General features: G+C 42.5%; 1 protein-coding gene across 5 annotated transcripts in view; it reads left to right on the top strand.

The window, feature by feature from the left end:
* The window catches only part of TPH1 (tryptophan hydroxylase 1), a 29,082-nt gene that overhangs the window by 4,926 nt on the left and 4,869 nt on the right, over positions 1 to 19,287 (top strand). For 2 of the 5 annotated variants that reach the window (XR_008577378.1, XM_054827585.1), the window contains exons 1-7: positions 9,523 to 9,619; positions 13,272 to 13,409; positions 14,440 to 14,623; positions 16,023 to 16,123; positions 16,821 to 16,888; positions 18,368 to 18,564; positions 18,816 to 18,951. Coding sequence is in view for 4 of the 5 variants with exons in the window: in XM_054827585.1 (XP_054683560.1) it covers positions 9,551 to 9,619; positions 13,272 to 13,409; positions 14,440 to 14,623; positions 16,023 to 16,123; positions 16,821 to 16,888; positions 18,368 to 18,564; positions 18,816 to 18,951 (893 nt within the window). In the remaining variant the exon portion in view is untranslated. Of the gene's footprint in view, positions 1 to 9,522; positions 9,620 to 11,799; positions 11,860 to 13,271; positions 13,410 to 14,439; positions 14,624 to 16,022; positions 16,124 to 16,820; positions 16,889 to 18,367; positions 18,565 to 18,815; positions 18,952 to 19,287 lie in introns of those variants that run through there. The other 3 variants (XM_054827587.1, XM_054827586.1, XM_054827588.1) reach the window with 2 other exon arrangements.

The raw sequence follows: 19,287 nt of genomic DNA, 5'->3' as shown, positions 1-19,287 counted from the left end.
CACAAATTTGAAGTGGTTTCCTTGTCTGGCCACAGGTGGAGAGCATTGTGTAAAAGCACATCCCTGTCTAAGTGTGGAGAAAGACAGTTCCCTTGTATTCTACTACATGTGCTTACATCATGTGTTTGTCATTTGCAAATGACATAGCATGTGTCTATGCAGATGTCATTTACGGTGTGCTACGCCCAATTTATCAGGAAATCTCTGATAACTACTTTTACCATGTGATTTTTCAGGTGAATTTGCACCTGCCTATCAGGAAATTCATTCTGGACTGTATTTTCTTACTTGTTTGTACTAATAGGGTAAGAGAAAGTGGTTGGGGTGAAAAAGCTCAATACAAGCAAGAAATACCAAATCTATTTAATCCCCTTTCTCCTCTGGAGCAATTTTCCCATCAATCAAAAGTGAAGTTGATTAAACACAATGTGTTCTTGACTAAAAACAGTTTTAAAAACAAGCAATATTTTGTCCAGGTAATTTGCCAGACACTAAGAATTAGTTTGACTCATCTAAAATGAACTTTTTTCCATCTTTTCTTTCTAAAAATTAGTACACTCTCTTCCCATCCCTAGCTCTTTTCTATTTAATTCCTAAAAGCATTGTCAAAAGATGGGAGATGTAGTGTTAGTTCACTACGTATACTGTTGTGAATTGCACCAAGCTCTACTTGCACAAACACATCTTTGTTAAATCTTCATTAACCTGTTCTGGTCTACGCTTGCATCTTCTTGTCAATATTCAGTTATATGTCTGCTCACAGTTTACCACCCTAATCTTTTATCCATTATCCTGGTTATAGTTTAGCTAATGCTTTTAGCCTTGAATATTCTTACAATGTTATATTTCTCTGAAACAAAATTTTGCACCAAGTGTTACTAAAAGCAAAGCCCTCTAATCAGGCAGATGAAACTCATTAGTGTTACATTTCAAGGAGGGTTTCTTTGATGCAAACTAATTAATTTTGCCCCATTGCAAAATTGTCCTAACTGTAATGGGAGTTAAAATCTAATAAGATAAAAGAAACTCAGAGGGGGAAAAAAATGTCTGTCATGAGAACACAGTGAGATGAACAGCTTTTGCTAATCTTGGAAATGATGATGTGTTTTACAGCTCCGAGGCTGAACATTTTGCAATTGCTGGTGTGTTTAAAGTCCCTACTGTGAATTGATGGGTTTATGTTGCTGGTTTTCATCCTTAGAGCAGAAAGTAACTGTGATTTAATTTACTTTGTTCATGCTGACCAGTGGTCAGTGTTAGTGCCTAAGACCACAATTTGCCCTCAGTAGTCTGTTTTGCTGTGTGAATGCCAGGATTTCGGGTGGTGGTGGGGGTGTCTAAAATCTGCAGACTGAGAATGGTTGTCCAAACTCATTTTACTTTGAAACATGGATGGAACATAACAGATTGGCTAGGAATGAAAAATCTGGCCACATCCTCTGTTTCAGAAAGGTGGATCATTTACAGCAAGGAGGCAAAACGAATACGAAAAACCTGCTTTCACAGGCAGACCCAACTGAGATTGTTTGGACCTCAGAGTCAGCTCTTGATTTCCCTTAGCCTTGCTGTTTTTAAGGTGTGTGAAATGTATTGAACACAGTCTTTGTGCTTCTTACATTCAACAAATCTAATGTCGGGTAAACTTCCTAGATGAATATGAACATGGTAGAGGCTGGTTACTGGCGTGCACTTGTGGTAAGGCTGTGTTGTCAGAAGTGCCTGAAGAGCTCTCGTTCTCTTTGCTGAGTGGATCAAAGTCTGCTGAATCACTTTCTGAGCTGCGCTTACTCATATCATTAGCAAGTACAAAGCTTTCTCCTTTGTTAGCTTGTTCTACCTCACTTTGAATGCAAAATATGCTGCTGTTGTACTAATTAGGCCAACAAGCTGAGGTTAACAAACACTCAGTCACATCTCTTATCAGCAGGCTTATTTATGCATTTGACTATTTTGCTTTGTGTTTGCCTGTGATGTAAAAGAACTGTATAATTCTTGAGGTTTTTGAACAGAAAAGATAATGCAGTAGAAATAGTGCTAATTGGGTGGTTCCTCAATGAATGGAGCCACTTCTACTACACTTTCAGCTTAAGGGATGGAGAAGTATCTGGACCTGGTCAGAAGTAATCCCTGACTTGGAATCCCACGTTATTCTGAGTGCTAAGAGTGGCTGTTTTCGGTGCTGGTGGCTGAGGTTGCCCACGGCTCTTGGACGCTGTTCTCCTCTGCTCGGATGCTTTGTGTTTCATGCTCAGGATAAGCATTTTGCACCCTGTATTCTGACATCTCTGCCAGAGCCCTCAGCACCAAGCGGCTTCTCAGCCTCTCTTGCCCTGCCAGGGCTTTGGGGCTGATGGCTAGCATCGGTGCAGAGCAGCTGCGTAACCTTGGCTCAGAGTGCTGTGAAAAGAGCTGTGAGCCTCTTCTTCATTCACCCTTGCCTGAGCTACGCCACAGGTATGCTGTGCTTGGTCACCTCCCTTGCTGATCCCAGCTTGACCTCAGACCTGCTTTGCCACTGTGGACTTGTCTGGTGATCTTTTAGCTGCACCTGGGTGCCATGCCCAGGTCTGCTTTGCTCAAGCACAGTGGCACTGCCCACCACCCAGGCGGCTGTCATCTTCACACCAGCAACTGTGAGCAGGGTTGTGAAATCCTGCAGGAGTGGCGTGGATGCATGGCCCTTCTGCTTTACCATCTGGGTAGTCATTCAACCGTCCTACCAGGAGGGCAGGATTGGGGCACAAGCCCTAGCAGAACAGTATTTGTAAGACTCAGGTTATGCTAATGGAAAGGCAGTATTTCCTTGTCATCTGTAAGCTGCACAGTATTTCCAGGCGGTATGTAGATGTCGGGGTTTAACCCTAGCCAGTAACTAAGCACCATGCAGCCCCTCACTCATTCTCCCTCCTGCCCCCCCTTACCAGTGGGATGGGGAGGGGGATGGAAAAAACCCTCAAAACCTCATGGGTTGAGATAAAAATCATTTAATAGGATAAGAAAGGAAGATAATTAATAAATAAATGTATATTAAAAAGTGACGCACAAATGCAATTCCTCACCACCTGCAGAGGAAAAAAAACAGCCCTGATGCCCAGTCTGTTTCTGAGCAGCGATCCTGCCTCCTGGCTACCTTACCTAGTTATATATGGAGCATGACATCATATGGTATGTAATATCCCTTTGGTCAGCTGCGGTCAGCTCCTTGTGCACCCCCAGCCCACTCGCTGGTGGGGTGGTGTGAGGAGCAGCAAAGGCCTCGGCTCTGTGTCAGCGCTGCTCAGCAGTAACGAAAACATCGCTGTGTTATCAACACAGTTTCCAGCACAAATCCAAAACACAGCCCCATACCAGCTACTATGAAGAAAATGAACTCTATCTCAGCTAAAAACAGCACAGCAGATCAGTTTGTCAAGCTTTCCGCTTGGCTTTCCCCACCCCCAGTTGATGGTTGTTGCTGGACTAAATCCTGTTTGCTGTAATAACACGGGGAATTTTTGCTGACTGGTGCAGGACCAGAGCTCTGTTGCTTCCTGCAGATGTAACTTGAGGTGACTTGGGCAACACTGAGCAGATAAGGAAAAAAAAAAAAGTAAATTGTAATTGGCACTTCTGTACCCACTAACTCCAGAATAGTTGGAGCAAAGAGCTCTTTCAGGACTTTGGTTCTCAATCAGACAACAGTTTTGTTTGAAATGTAGCTGATATTAAATTTGTGATACCATATTCACTGGTGAAAACAAATCAGAGCATCGTTTCTCCCTTGCCCCAGCAGCATCTTAACTAACCTTTTGTAAAAAACTTGCAAAGGTGATGTTAGGAAAAACTACACCTTGTTTGCTCAGAGCAGCATGTAACTCATGCCACTCAATTTATTTAGCTTTTATGAAAAGAATAATAATTACCTGCCTCAGATGAAAGGGCTAATATTATTTCTTTAAACAGTCCAAAGCAAATATACAAACAGTGAATAGTCTGTCGGCTAGATGTGCTTCACTAGATTTACACAGCATCTCTGGCTTTTCAAAATAAGCGTGCTTAAAGGCTGTTGATACTACAGCTGGATGAATCACACTGAGTGGGTCATTTGCCTGATTGGTCCTTGCACTTTTCATTGGAAGAAGATGCTTGTAAATGTTTTCAATAATTGCATAATTTAAATTCCCCTTTTTGTTGCTTATTATCTGCTTATAAATCAAATGCTTTATTATTTAACAACTAGTCAGTAGCATGGATTGTTAACTGCTTGCTAAACCCTCGTGGGGATGAATTATTGCACCAAGACTTCCAGACGTTTCTCGGTGGTTGCTGTGAATACAGTGTATGACACTGTCGTAGCCTCACACTGGTGCAAGTTTGGGTGACTTGCCCTGGCAATTGTTTGTTGGAAGAATGGTGGTTCACAGAGGAAGGGAGCAAATGGAAGAATTTCCTCATTGAAAGCTGGGGATTTCAGATCCATACATTTTTAGAAAATTTGAAAAGCTTTTTGATTTGGAGGTGTTTAACTCCTGGCTTTTAGGTAAATAACCTAAAACGCAGTGATAGTTTATCTCCTTTAAGTGAGAGAAGTCAAAGGTTGGGAGAATGAAGATTAGAAAGTGAATGGAAGCGAGTGCTGCTGCTTAGATGTTGTTACGATCAATGCTTTATAAATATTACAAATCAATAGAAGAAAACGAGTCAGATGTTCAGACCAGCACCTTTTCAGGCATCAGTATATGAGGGCATCCATAAAATGCAAGCAGAATATGAGGAAGATCCGTAAAAACTATACTGGAAAACAAACCGTTTCAAAGGGCTACATGATGTTCATCTTCACTCTTCCCTGCAACTTCCATAGTGCTTACCTAAGTGCCGTGCGATTCTTAAAGGCATAACTTGTTTGCAGCAGTTAATTAACAGAAAGGCAGAGGGATGTGATTAGAATTTGCAGTACTCTATTCTGGAGAAGGTAATTATAATTAGAGCAGGCTTAATACTAAGTCGTATTAAACCTGTTTTGTTCAGGGATTTAACACTTCATACCTTTTTCTGGAAAAGCTTTAAGTGGCTGCATTGCCTCAGGCAAATGCTCCTGGTTGGAAAGGCAGATGGCTGGGGCAAATGAAGTCCCAGGGATGTTGGAGGAGGTTTATACCCCAGAAGTGATGTTGTGCAATTACCTCATTGGAGATTGGAGCGCTTTCTCCTACCATGTGGGAAGAGGGGTAATTCATACTGATGACCTTGATGGGATTGAGAAGACTTTAGGGCTGATTCTCTCCTTCAGTCTTGCTCTGTTCAGGTAGATAATCTTATCTTCCAGCAGAAGATTAATATCCCTGCAGATCATTCACAACCTGCCTTTCCATGGTTCTTGCTTCATCAGTTGTTGCCAGTTGAACAAAATCACCCTCTGTTTCTCCCCACTTGGGAGCCCCTGTGCTGCATTGATTTTTCTTTTTTTCTGTCTTTATTTTTTTATATTTTTTTCCAGACCAACTTCTTCAAAGTGTTGCTGAATACAAGACTTGTGCTGTGTCTGGAAAGACATGCTAGATTAGTTCAATCCCTACATATTTTACCTATGGTTCATGGAGAACAGCCTTTCTCAGAGTGGGAAGAAGAGGAGATGTAGAGCAGAAGGTTTAAGTTGTTCTGTTTCACAGACAGTGAAAAGTGAATCCCTTTACTGTGTGGCCCTCTAGGGAGGAGAAGATCTGGAGGTGTGACAGTCTGGTTTTAATACTTTTCAGCCTAGAAATTTCCAGAGCATTTATCTACAGACATGTACCCACAGGTGTCAGCATCACTGTCTGGTTGCAAACTCTGCTGTCAAGTTCCTGCTTTGAAGAACAAAAAAAAAAAACTAGAGGAGAAGAGTCACCTCTGAGTTATCATCTGGGAAGCAGGAATAAAGTTGTGGCCTGTTCTGGAGCCACTTGACGTTCCTGGAGCTACTCCAGCAAAGGGCCCAGAAATCACGGGACTTCTCAGCCTGACACCACCGTCTCATTTGGATCTGGAGGCTGCTGAGAAGAGGAGGATTCATATAACAAGAAATTATGAGGGAATAATGCAATTGAAAGCCAGCTCTCATAGCCTTCATGGTGAGTGCTATCACAGTTGCTCTGTGCCAGTGCAACAGGTTTTGTGGCAGCCGCACGTGGTAAAATGCTGTCTTGCAAAACGTGTGATCAGCTTGACCCACTTTTGAGCAGGGTCAGACCTGTACTCGATCCTCAGATGCTGATTATCCGTCTGGAGGGCTTTATCTGTATGAGAGGCTAGATGTGAGAAATCTCCTGTGGGCTTTAAAAAAAAATAAAAATCACTGTATTGCCTTATCTCTCATCAGATAGAGAGGCCTGGTTCCCTACGGTGCTGATGCCCCAGGTTGTTTCTTTGTCCTTCCCAAGTCCTTCCCACCTCAGGGTCTGCGTAGACTTCTGATGTCCCACTGAAAACTTTTGGCTTCTCTCTGTCTCAGTGCTCCTGCAGGGCAACTCTGCAACAATTCAGACATTTTCTGGCTCAGTCTCTGCTTGTGCTGCCTCCTCCCAGGATGAGTGGAGTAGCACCTGTGTACGTTGCTGTCCTGTTTGCATTGCACTCCATAACTGACTGCTAGTAGTTTTGCTGTGCCACATTGCTCTTTTCTGTGGTGAGAGGCCCAAACCACCGTTCTTAAATGGTAGGGTATGCTGCCAGCTTTTGGGAGAAGGTAGAAGTGTTCTGCTGTCTGTGGGAACCCAAAGAATAGTTGTCCTTGTGACAGAGCAATGGTTTTCTGAAACCCTGCAACCCTAAAACGGTGAAGATTCAGCTTTTGGATGAAATCTTTTAAATAGTTCTCCTATAAAACCATCTGCAGATTCACAGGAGCTGGAAACCCTGTGTGGAGAGGAGCAGAGCAGGCTCCAGCGAGCACCCAGTGAAGACAGGCTGTAATCGAGTTGGTTCATGCTTTGTGGTTCTGCTCTTTCAGACTCCGGGGCATTGGCTGTGGTGAACAAGCACTCCTTACTAAACCAGTGAATCAGCTTTAATCAGCTCCCCAAAATTCTGGGCATCCTGGTTATCTCTTTATGATTAATTAATTAGTTGCATATTAGGTTAAATTTCCTTGGCTGTTACTGTACGGCTCGCATTGTATCAGCAGTTACAGGCCAAGCTGACCACGGACTCCGCAGGTATGAGGAGAGGGATGACCAGCGTCCCAGAAAGCTACTGCTCAAATTGGAAATGACAGGGCAAGGATGGGAGGCAGGGACACTCCTGTCTGTTATCGGACCGGGGCCTTGGAGGTAGGAAGTGCCCTTAAATCTGGCATAGCTAGCAGCTCAGTTTATATCCCCTCCATGGCTCTTGTGTGCCGTGAAGCTCATGTGCTTCTGCTGAGCTCAGCTTCACCATCTTGTGTCTCGGTGTGGCCCCGTGGACTGTCCTGTGCCCTTCCCTGTGCTCATGTCTTCAAGTACATGTAGATGCTAACCAAACCACTGCTGCTGTTGTCTCCTTGGGAGAGAGGTTCCAAAATGGGCTTTCAGAAGTGCTTGGGTGACTGACTTTTCTTTGAGCATCTTTACAGGTCTGGCTGTAGAGGAGGACATCCGTGTCCCTTAACACTAGAATAATTCATATGTATAGACCAAGAATAAACTGGCTTTCCCAATGTATCTTGTGAAAGCTTGTAGCCTTTGAAGGAGAGGGAAGAGCAGAAGAGTAAAAGAAAAGTATCTTTCATTCACAGTTAAAGTGACCTGAACTCAGCTGTCTTCTGACGCTTGAAGAAATGTGAGTGAGGATTGTATCTTGTGTTGTCTTTCAAATTTTATCAAAGATGAGCACTACCTTTCGACAGAAAAGAAAGCACAGGAATTTCAACCCAGCTGCTATCAGGAAGTACTGGAAACCCAGCCGAAGCCCAGATTTCCAAATAAAAGATGCTTACCTGCAACAGAATAGCTTCTAGAGGGCTACCTAGTGAGTAATTAAAAAAAAAAAAAATCATATGCAGAATGACGTGTTAGTTCTTATTATTGCTGCATTTGAGCTAGGGAAAACTGACAGATTAGTCATATTCTATCATAAATATCTTACTGTACCCATGTTTACAGATTCATTATTAATATCAGGCTCTCGTATGCTTAAGATTCTGGGTAAAGATCTTATGAATTGTTTGCTTTTTGAGTCAGCTTGTTTGATGGGGAGATCCATTCTGCAAGAAGGAAGTGAAATGTCTGTTGTAGAGCTAAGACATGGAGTGAATAAATACTGTGTTTTCTTTATGAAGGGAAAATTGAAGCATCTGGTCACGAAACACGTCCCATTAGCAAACTGGAACAAACTGGCTTTTCCAGCTATGTCATCACTCACAGCCATGCTCTTTCAATACTGTGCTCTGTCTGAAGGGCAGAGCTAGCCACCCTCAGTCCTCTGGGAAACAGATTGTTAGAAGTTCAATGCCTTCTAGGAAGGTAGAAGACACAGACATCATTGGAGATGTCAGTGCAAGTGTGACTGTGTCTGCCTCAGTTAGATGTTAGCCTGCGTATTGGCTTTGTTGGTATGATTTATCATTTGCATTACACCCGTGTCTAAGAGATCCAGCTGGAATCAAGGTTTCAATATTTTAGGCACTTGAGAGAAATACTGGAGATTTTTCAGATGCTTGAAAACTAAAAACTAGTTGTTGCTGATCTTGAGCATTTCTTTCAAAGGTAGGTTTGTAAGGAATGTAACGAAAGACCAGAATCTCTGTTTTTGGACAGCCCCATGCTCAACACAAAATAATTGTTCTCTTCTCCCTCAGGCCCCTAAAGCTTCCAAGGGATTATGTTCCTGGGGAACGTTTTGACTTCTCCCCTTATCTTAATGTTGTTGCCAAGTCTGACCTGAGAGGAGCCAGTGAGCACTGGGCTTATTGGAGTCTAAACCCCATGAGAGTTTCTAAAATATAAACATATGTCTAGATCTATACAGAAAATAAATGACGCTATATATAAAAATATGAAAATATATAGGTTTCTGCTAATTGATATCTAGTTATTCTTCCTGTATGTGCAGTTTTTTAGAAAAGTAGTAATGTGCTGCAATTTATTTTCACAGCAACAAATGCAGTGTTATTTTTAGTGAAGAACTCGATACATCTACCCCATCTTTCTCTTTGAGACTACAAACTGCACTGCACACTTTTGCAGCAGCCTTGTAGAGCATTTGGGGGGGGGCTCTTCTCCTGGGCCTCTGATTCCCTGTAGCTAAGCTATTGCCTTGCAGGCAATTTTGCCTATTTGCAGAGGGGGCGAGTGGTCGGTGGCTGCATCCGAGCATCCCTACTCCGCAAATAGCCTTTGAATAAACAGCTTTCAGCCGGTGTTATTAAGAGGGTTAACGAACCCCTTCCTCAGCTAGGCCGGGCAGCGCTTTCCCCCGCCTCCCTCCCCCCCCTGCCGAGGGCGATTAGGGGCGGCTCTCGCCCCCTCCATAAAGCGGCCGCCGGTGCTGGGCACTGCCAGTCCCGGTGCCGTCCCGTCGCCGGTGCCGTCCCGTCGCCGGTGCCGTCCCGGCCATGCACCCCGCGCCCCGCCGCGGCGGCTCGTTGGAAGCGGCACCCTGCCCGCGGGAGGCCGCCAGCCAGGTGAGGGGGTGCGGCTCGGCTCGGGGCTGACCGGCCCGAGGGACAGCGCTGCAGCGCGGGGAGGAGGGGACCGGTGCTGGCTTGCGGGCAAAATGTTTCTCTGAAGTTACAGCTCTGCCGCCTCGCCGTTGCGGTTCTCGGAGCAGTGGTTTGGGGGGAAAAAAGCTTTCTGGCCTCGGTTACTTGGAGAGCGGGAATTGCCCTGAGATGCTACTCCCTCTCTGGCATCCGAGGGAGCGCTCTGTGCCGCTGGGATCGGGATGGGACTGATTATGCTGCTGTTTCTGGTCAGAACGGGGAAAAAAAAGTGGTAAAATTCAAATACGAGATGGAATTAAGGTAGAACGAAAGTAACTTCTGGTGCGTCGTTGCTTAGGAGACAGAGGGTGTGATACAGCCCACAAAAATCTGCTCCTGGGTTATTTCATGTTGGAGTGGGAATGTGCTCAGTACATCAGAGAAGATCAGATAAAATCAGTGCTTATGTGTTGGCTGCAGTTATTGATACTGTGCAGTTTATGAAGTCAGTAAAATTCCTCGTGAAAACAAGAACGCTAACTGCAATGGAGTAAAGTTTCACAAAAGGTTGTTTTGATGTATCCTTCACATCTTTGAAAGCCAAATAAACTGTTCAGCACAGCTTTCGCTTTGGTGTCTAGAACTAAATCTAAGGAAGGACCTTTGGTGTGGCTGAAAAATTTCCCTGTAATGTGACATCTAGTCATGGTCACTCATAGATCAGGTCTTCACCCTTCCCTACTAAGAAGTGTGTCAAAAAGACAGTGAGAAAGCAGCTACCTAAAGAGGGAGGAGGATATAAAATGCCTGTTGAGACTTTTTATCAAGTACAATTAATAGCAATCTGTATCAAATACATTTTTTAAAAGACCTTTTTTTTTTGGTCTTCAACTTGTGGCTTTAAAATATAACTTCTGTTAGACAAGTGTGTTCGGATAACTTTAAATCTTGGCTATCCATTAATATAAAGAATTAAAGCACAAAATATGCAGCCTCAAATAGCTATTTCACAGAGGATATTCTTTTGGGAGGGGGAGAAAGGGAAGGTAATTGCTATGGGCTCCAAAAGGAGTGAACTTTAACCAGAAGACACCTAGATATCTATCTAAATGAGGGTTTTAGCGTATCTCTGTGTATTTTTATTAAGACTTGAGTCAGGTTGATGGCAAATCAGTTAATGATTTGCATCATTAATAACAAGCATCAATGCAATATTCCCCCCTCACCCTCCAAAAAGCTCAAATGTGTTATCATGCAAAGGAAAAGTATCAGATTTGATTAGAGCTGAGTTACTGATACAGAATAAAGTGAAAGTGAAGGTGCAGCTGCATTGCCATTTTGTCTTGTGTCTTGGACCAAAATGGTTGCTGCATTAATGCAGACCTATTTTCAGTCCATTTTTTTAATTGAAAGCAAAAGATTAATGTTGGTTTAGGGTTAAAGATGTAAGTGGTGTGCATTTGGCATTGCAGACATTTGAATTTCTCTTCTGCAACTTTTTCAAATTCTGGTTAGATGTCGTTTTTAGAACAAACTGCATGTTGTTGTATTTTCTTCATTGGTCTCTTAAACATATTACTTTATAAATGTTGTCACCTGATCCTAAACACAATGTTAGTTGAACTAGCAAAATACAAAATAAGAACATTAGCCTTCAATGCAGTTAGTTTGTCCTAGCTGTGTACCTTATAATATTCCATGCAACTATGCCAACTCTCATAAGCTGGTCTTGTCTTAAGTCAATGATCCTGAATGTGGAATCAAGCCAACATACTGCATATAAGCCGTATATATTAAACAACCCAACAGTTTTTGCCTTCGGAGACCACAGTGTAACTCTGTTTGTAATGGAGACTTCTTTGCATCCAGCTTTTTCTACAGCAGTACTATCTGAGTAGGATTTGGCTCACACAAATGGTCATCTCTGCACTTGAGAAAACAACCAATATGTAAGCTATATGTAATTGTGGAGTTACTAGCTTTTTCTTTTCTGCTTGGCGTACTCTTGCTCAGTGCCTGTTCCTGGCTCTTGTGATCCTGATCTGACACTTGCTGGTGTGAGCTGTGAAACCTGCAGGCTGCTCAGCAGAACCTGGATTGGGCCCTAGCACCCACTTTCAGCAAAGAATTTGATGTCTCGACTCAATTTGATGGAGATCAGAAACAGTCTGATGGACTGACACTGTTGTTCAGGCTCATTATACAGCGACAACTCATTAGAGGTGGGGACCCAGTCAGAAATCCAGGTATTGCCATTAGCATCAGTGGGCTGGGAGCAAGACCTCTTCCATGGTATCCATGGTATCTGTACCCCAAAGAGCTTTCACAGCTAGTAACCTGCTTGAAACCTTTCTCAGAGCAAGATCAAATATCTGCCTTGTTGTAAACCACTCAATGTAAAATGAATTATTTTGTTAGGCAGATTACCTTCTCAATTTAAAAGGTAAATGGGAATGTTTTGATAAAAGATAGGTAAAATCTGGTTTTTATTTTATAAAGTGATCTATTAGAGATAGAAATACTTAGCTGTTCAGCATTATCCATTTTAAAGAAGTTAAAGTTGGAGAGACTACAGAAGGGAATCAATGGAACTGCTGTGTTTTGGTTGCATTTTTATTTTTGCTCTTTCCATTCCTGAAAATGTTAACAGATATTCATATCTTTAAAAACCGTGTCAAATCAAAAATTAATTCCAAATAGCAATAATTTGCCTTCATCGTTCTTCTCCTCTTTTTCACTGGTTCCTTCAGAAACTTCACCTTTTTTTGTTTCTTTTTGCAAGGTTTGAAGACATATGAGATACAGCTTCTGCTTCTGAGCCTTCTGTCTTTTTCTTTACTTTGCATTTTCCACATTCTTAATTGTTTTGATATCATCTCTATTTATGGCCTGGCTACATGTAGCTAAGAATATGGTCTGTGATATCCACTGATTTCAATGCAGTCAGGAGTCTGATCACTACTAATGCACAAAGCCACGTGGTCCTACATTGTTGTATGTCTGAAAATTTTTAGGGTGTGATTTGAGTGATTATGATAAGGGTTTGGCAGATGGAATAGCTTGGTTGTGGTTAATCAGAGTAGGACTGTCTCTGTAGTCCACAGATTCGGGTCAGCATGTTTTAACTCCGGTTTTGTCTCCTTTCTCTGTAAAGGCAGTGCTTTACAGCTATGTAGCAAGAGAAAGGCAATGATTTTTTCAGTTCTGATCTACTAAATCCTGATCCATCTTTTCCTACCTTTGTCCCGCAGGTTTTGGATTATTAGTTGCTAACAAGTATTTTGTTCAACTTATTAATTCTGCTGACATCTTACTGTCCCACCCCCACCCTGAGATACCAGTGCTAATTATAAACTATACTTTGAAAACATTTTCTGCATCCTAGAGAATGGCTAAAGATGTTTATAAAATCATACAGCTGATAAAAAGAAATCTCAGTATTTCATCCTCAGCTCTCATATTCTATGTGTGCCCAACTTTTTGCCTGTTATTGTGTAATGATTTAATTGGCACTTTTCCTTTTGTGGTTGATCAGTCAAAGCACAATAGTACCCCAAGACAAACTGAAATGTAAAACTTTATACTTTTTGCACTACTAGCCATAAAAAAAATCTTTTTGTATGTTTGCATTTAGTTAAATAAGTCAAATTACATGATGATTGAAGATAATAAAGAGAATGAAGACCATGCATCTGAAAGAGGAAGAACAGCCATAATTTTTTCCTTGAACAATGAAGTCGGAGGACTTGTAAAAGCATTAAAACTCTTTCAGGTATTTAATAATCACATTGTTACAGCAGCTCTGTATTTTTAAATTGTAAGGATAGTTTTGGATCACATTACAATTCATTACATCCATTGATTAAGGATTTGATTCCTAACGTGACTCCCACTTTGTACCAAAAAATACCCACAGAGGCAAATTTATGCCTCAGAAATTAGATGCTGGCTGGCTAAAAATCTTCAGAAAACGTGTCATCTGCACCTACTAAAGATTGAGAAAGTTTTGTTTTTTCCCCTCATGACAAGAGGATTGGCACTCATTATTTCTCCTGCATATAAGAGGTTGGTCGGAAGCTCCTGCCAATGGCAGGTAGACACTTGGGGTGCCAACCCACACTGGGTTGAGTCCGGTGCCCTTGTCACCCTGCCTAGCTGGACTGAGGGTGACAGAGGAACTGCAATTGCACAACTGCACTCATAGAATGAACTCCTTCGATTGCTGGGCAGATCTTGTGCAAGGAATATGCATAGTGCCACTGTGCTCTGTCTTCCGGCCCTGCATGCCTTTGCCTGGGGTTTTCTCTATGTTCCTGATATAAGACATATGATTAAATAATTTTTCAAATGAAAGAAAAGTGACATTTATGCCCTGAAAACTACTGCTTTTAAATGCCTTGCTTGCTTGTGAGATAATGATATGGTGACTTGATTGGCATTTTGGTGAATTTCCCCAGACTCAGCTGCTAATCAGTTTCCTATGGGAGGGATGAAAGAAAAAGGTCTATGAATTTAAACCTCCTGACTGTGTCTTTCTGTGCTTCCTGAATGTAAATGAAATTGAAAGAACACAGGTTCTCTTTCATTTTCTCCTGAATAGGAGGCTTTTAAAAACCAAATCACCCCCCCCCCGGCCCCTTCCAATAAGCAAACTGCTATCAAGAGATCCAATTAAATAAAATAGCTTCACAAAGGTGGTGAATATTCCATGGCAATAAAATATTCATTTGAAAACCAAATTTTAGGTTTTAGCCAATTGTTTTTAGTTAATCTGTTTGAAAACATTACTTCTTACAAAACAGGAGAAGCATGTAAACCTGGTACACATTGAGTCACGGAAATCCAAGAGACGCAATTCTGAGTTTGAGATCTTTGTGGACTGTGACAGTAACAGGGAACAACTGAATGAGATCTTCCAGCTCCTGAAATCCCATGTCAACTTTGTCTCTATGAACCCGACAGAGCATTTCAATGTCCAGGAAGATGGTAAGGATGAAAGGCAGTTCTGATGAAAATGCACTTCTTAACGTGTTGGTTTGAAATCTTTTTATGGTGTCCACATCTGCATTTGTGTAGTGTTTTCAATCAGTAGCTACCAGGTTTATGCTTCTGAGTTGTGAATGAGTGTCGTTTGGGTGACGTGAGCAGGGCTGCATTGGCCGGTGTCACCTGGGAATACAGGCTGTGTCAGGATGGTGCAAATTGCATGTCTGATATCTGCGCTCCTGTCCATTCTCGGCACAGCACAGCTGGCATCAATGGGAGTCCCCGCACCCGTGCAGGCCGGCGCACAGGCAAAGTCTGAATGCAGGGCTTGGCTAGGGCCCATACACCGTTCTGACAGAGGTATAATACTGACATATACCAGTTCACTTTGGACACTGGTGAGAGCGGGAGATGGATTTTGTAATTTCCTCGTGTAGCTCTTCATTTAAGTTTCTCTTTGCCGCTTTTCATCAAAACCGGTTAGTGTGAAAGAGGTCCTTCTAACTTTAGGATACTTCACATCTCGTTTACCTTTGCTTCTAGTTAAAGAGATGCCTAAAGTTCAGGGCAGCAGGAAGTCGGTCCCATGTATTTCTCAGCCACTGTGCTTGGTACAGGCTGGTAGGTAGGGGAAGGTGAGATCTGGTGTCTTTTGGATAAAAACAGCTGACTTTACCCCTAAGTAAGGGGACTTTCAATCTAAACACTCCCCCTGCCCTTTTTAAGAAAACCAAAGAGCATCTGGGCAGAAAAACAGTGTATTAACTGCTCTGCCAAGAGCTTGGGTATTAAATCTCTTGGACTAAAAAAAAAAAAACAAAAAAACCCAAACAAGTTAGTAGCAAAGCTGTAATGATGCATCTCTCTAAGGCTGCAGGGCCTTCTTATTGTCCTTTTCCCCCACAAACCCCTCAGCAAAGCTGGATGGTTCTGAGGTACGTAACCACAGAGCAACGTTTATTTCCCACGGTCAGTAAAGCAGGATGGGAGAACTCGAACCTGCTCCTGCTCAGGGACCATGGGCAAATCACTCCTCTGCTCCTTTGCATACTTTGTACCCTAGAAGCTTCACACAACAGCATGGACAAGGAAGCCTTGCCTCAGTGGGAGCCTCGAGATGCTACTCTAATAGTAGTTACAGTTAACCCATATTAACTGTTTCCTCCCCTGGACGCTTCGGAGCTGGCTGTGCTCTGTAGGCAGACTGTGGCAGTGACAGAGGAGGAAGTGTGAGCTGTAGGCTGGTGCCAGATAGGCAGTGGACTCCCTTGTCTTATTCATGACCCTTTTAATTTATAGATTGTGCTTGTAACCACCATAGCCGTACTTGAAAGTAGCGTTTCCTCCCTCAGCATGCTTGGCGTTATTAATAACTTTGTGGATTCCATGCGTTCCCTAGACATGGAGAATGTTCCCTGGTTTCCGAAGAAGATCTCAGATTTGGATAAGTGTGCAAATCGAGTGCTGATGTACGGGTCCGATTTGGATGCTGACCATCCAGTAAGTATTTTTCCCCCCATGCCCAATCCTTAGTGAAAATGTACTTTGTGGAGCTTACTTTAAAAAAAAATTGCAGCTTTTCCTCCTTCCTCTTCTTGCCCTCAATGGCGCCTCTGTGGGTCTGAGCACCTTCTCTTGGAGGTTTCATGTCTTTTTTCTAGTTCAGGCAAGCACATCACTGAATTTGGCTCCTGTGCCTTTCTGTAAGGCTTACTTGTGCAAGGGCTCCGGGGCTGGGCCCTGAGTGGTCGCATACAAATTAAAAAAAAAAAAAGCTGTTGTGAGGCAGGCTTGGTTCTTGGTTCCTCCTCTTTCTTTCTTCCTTACTATAATTGGAGCAAACAAATTGATACTTGGGCAGTGCAAATGGGCAATTTGTTCTGTAATTTAGAATAATCAAGCAAGTAACAAAGTTTGTATAAATACTGATGTGACTGAAATTAATCCTTGTCAACTAAATATGTATTTGCATACATAAAACTTCTAATCCTTACTTTGAATTGGAGTATTTGCTTAGTTCATAGTTATTAAACATTTCAGACTACAGCTATGAGGTTCCTGCCCTGTCCTCTCATTCTTACACAGCATACTTTTATATTTTCCAACTGAAGAAATTTCAAGTGTCTTGTTTTAAATGAATTTATTTACTACAGCTTGGAAACTCATTTAACTTTGTTTTTTTCCTTCTCCCTGTCAGGGTTTCAAAGACAATGTCTATCGCAAGAGGCGAAAGTATTTTGCAGACCTGGCTATGAACTACAAACAGTAAGCTTGACTGCTTCCAGAAAAACCGTTCCGCGTGCCTAGAAATAACAGCAGAGTGGACTGGCAGGAGCTCAGCTTCCCTGGGCTCAAATCTTGCTGAGATATGCTTGGCTCAGGAATTGGAGCTGGAGGGGTAAAATGGAGGGAGATGTAAGACAAGCTTAAAAGGTAGATCTAGGTCATCTTCCAGCCCCACGGGCCTCTGATCAGTCTGAGGATCTGCTCGTGGTTGCTCGGCCATTAATGGCACCTGCTGATCTTCAGATGGTCAGTGATTCCAGTGTGGGCTTCCTGCAGCGTGCTGCATTTGGACTTGGTCGTCCCTCCCTGCTTTTCTGGATGTGGGTGCAACAAAGGAAGAGGGTGAACAATGCATGTTGCACAGCTGCCTGTGCCGGGACATACTGACTTGGCTAGGGCAGAATGGCCTCCTTTGCAAAGGCGAGAGAGGGGAGGCACAACCCAGCATATAGCCCCTTGACCACTGAGTGTAAACTCTCTGGGCAAATGTTAATGCTTGAGTTTCCCTTTCTGGTTCAAACTAGTGCATGTGATGTGTAGATAAGAAATTTTCTGTGAAAAGAAACTTTAAGAGTTTCTGTCTTTAGAGATGCTGCTTGGTGGGTGGGAGCTCTTAAGGCAGTAAGAGTTTCATAGCCCACTGCTGTAAATTCTTGCTAAACATGATTTTTCACGTTGCTGTTGCCTGCTTGAATTTAGATGCCAAGTTCCTCAATTGGAAATGACCTAGAAATGGTGGGTATCTACAGCTCTATTGCACTGTGTATTAATGCAACCAGTTACCACAGCACAGAGCTGGTTACTGTTAATATATTGTTAACAGAGAGATTCCCGTAGGAAAGCATCTGCCATGCTGGTTCCCTGGCTGGCAGTGGAAGCTCAGTGTAACACTCCCATTGCTCTCAATGGGCTTTAGGTCCCACCCTAGCTATAATCCACTTTAATTAAGATCCTAAGGGCTAAATAGTAGAGATGGACTACAATAAATAGGTTCAGACACTTGTCTCCTCTGCATAGAAGTATGATTTTTACCTAATGTGTATATTTAGCTGCTTCCATGCAATGTGGTGTTAATTTAGGGAATTCTCTTTTTCTAAAACAAATCAAAAAGGTAATGGAAAATAATTGCAGACAGCGAAGCCCAGCAGGGAAAAGAATGTTTCTCAGCTTCTGAAGCAGTAAAGGTTATGCAGGTATTTTAAACGTTACTCTTGACATTAAACACTTAAGAAACTGTTTACAGAACCAAAGCTTTCAGGCTTCAGTGAGGTCAATGCAAAGATTCCTGTGAGTTGATTTAGGTTGAAAAGAGAGCAAGCCCTTTGACTATAAGCTCTCCTGGGCATAGACCCTGACCAGGTGTCACAGCCATACAGATGTTAAATAATAATAGTAGGTAAATGAGTCATCTGTTATTAGTCATTTACCAAGGAATGTTCTTTTTTCCTCTTCTTGTAGTGGTGACCCAGTTCCCAAGATTGAATTCACTGAGGAGGAGATCAAGACTTGGGGGACTGTTTACCGAGAGCTTAACAAGCTTTACCCAACTCATGCCTGTAGAGAGTACCTTAAAAACTTACCCTTGCTCACCAAATACTGTGGGTACAGAGAAGACAATATCCCCCAGCTGGAAGATGTGTCCCGCTTCCTGAAAGGTAACATGCTAATTTTCTTACATAAAAAGGCATGAAATCGTAGGAAATCCACCTATACAGAGGTAGGGACATTTTTATTAAATGTTGGTGATTCTCAAGCTTAGGCCTAATTTTTCTAATCATGTTGAGTTTTCCGACAGGCTCTTGAGCCAAGATTGTGCTGTGGCTTTTACCCGAGTTGTAGCAGGAAAGGTGAGAATGCTGTGCAATTCTACATTAAACTAATGTACGATTTCTCCGTTCCTTTTCAGAGCGCACAGGTTTCACCATTCGCCCCGTTGCTGGATATCTATCGCCCAGAGACTTCTTGGCAGGATTAGCATTCAGAGTTTTTCACTGCACTCAATATGTTAGACACAGCTCGGACCCTCTCTATACACCGGAGCCGTGAGTCATTTAATCTTGGGGTAGAATTTGAGAGAGAGTGAGTTTTGAATCTTGCTGTCCAGAGCCAAACTACTTAAAAGCTGTTTGAGAACACCAGCAAGAAAACTTATTTTTTAAGGCGCTGAAGACTCAGCCTTCATGCTGAATGTAATGAAGTTTTAGCATGCTCATGTGCCACCTTCATAAGTATGGGATTTTCAAAAGTACAGCATGTTATTGGAGAGCTCTTACTGATGTCATTGTGTGCAGTGTTAATTTAATATTCAATTGCCTCATAAATGTGGAGCTCAGATCTTAATTTTAGACATTTGAAAATCTGAGTTTATGTCCTTATGT

Source organism: Grus americana, chromosome 5 (assembly GCF_028858705.1).
Source record: "Grus americana isolate bGruAme1 chromosome 5, bGruAme1.mat, whole genome shotgun sequence".
Classification (NCBI taxonomy): domain Eukaryota; kingdom Metazoa; phylum Chordata; class Aves; order Gruiformes; family Gruidae; genus Grus; species Grus americana.
Note: the sequence above shows the minus strand (reverse complement) of the source record. Positions and strands in the feature narration are given on the sequence as shown.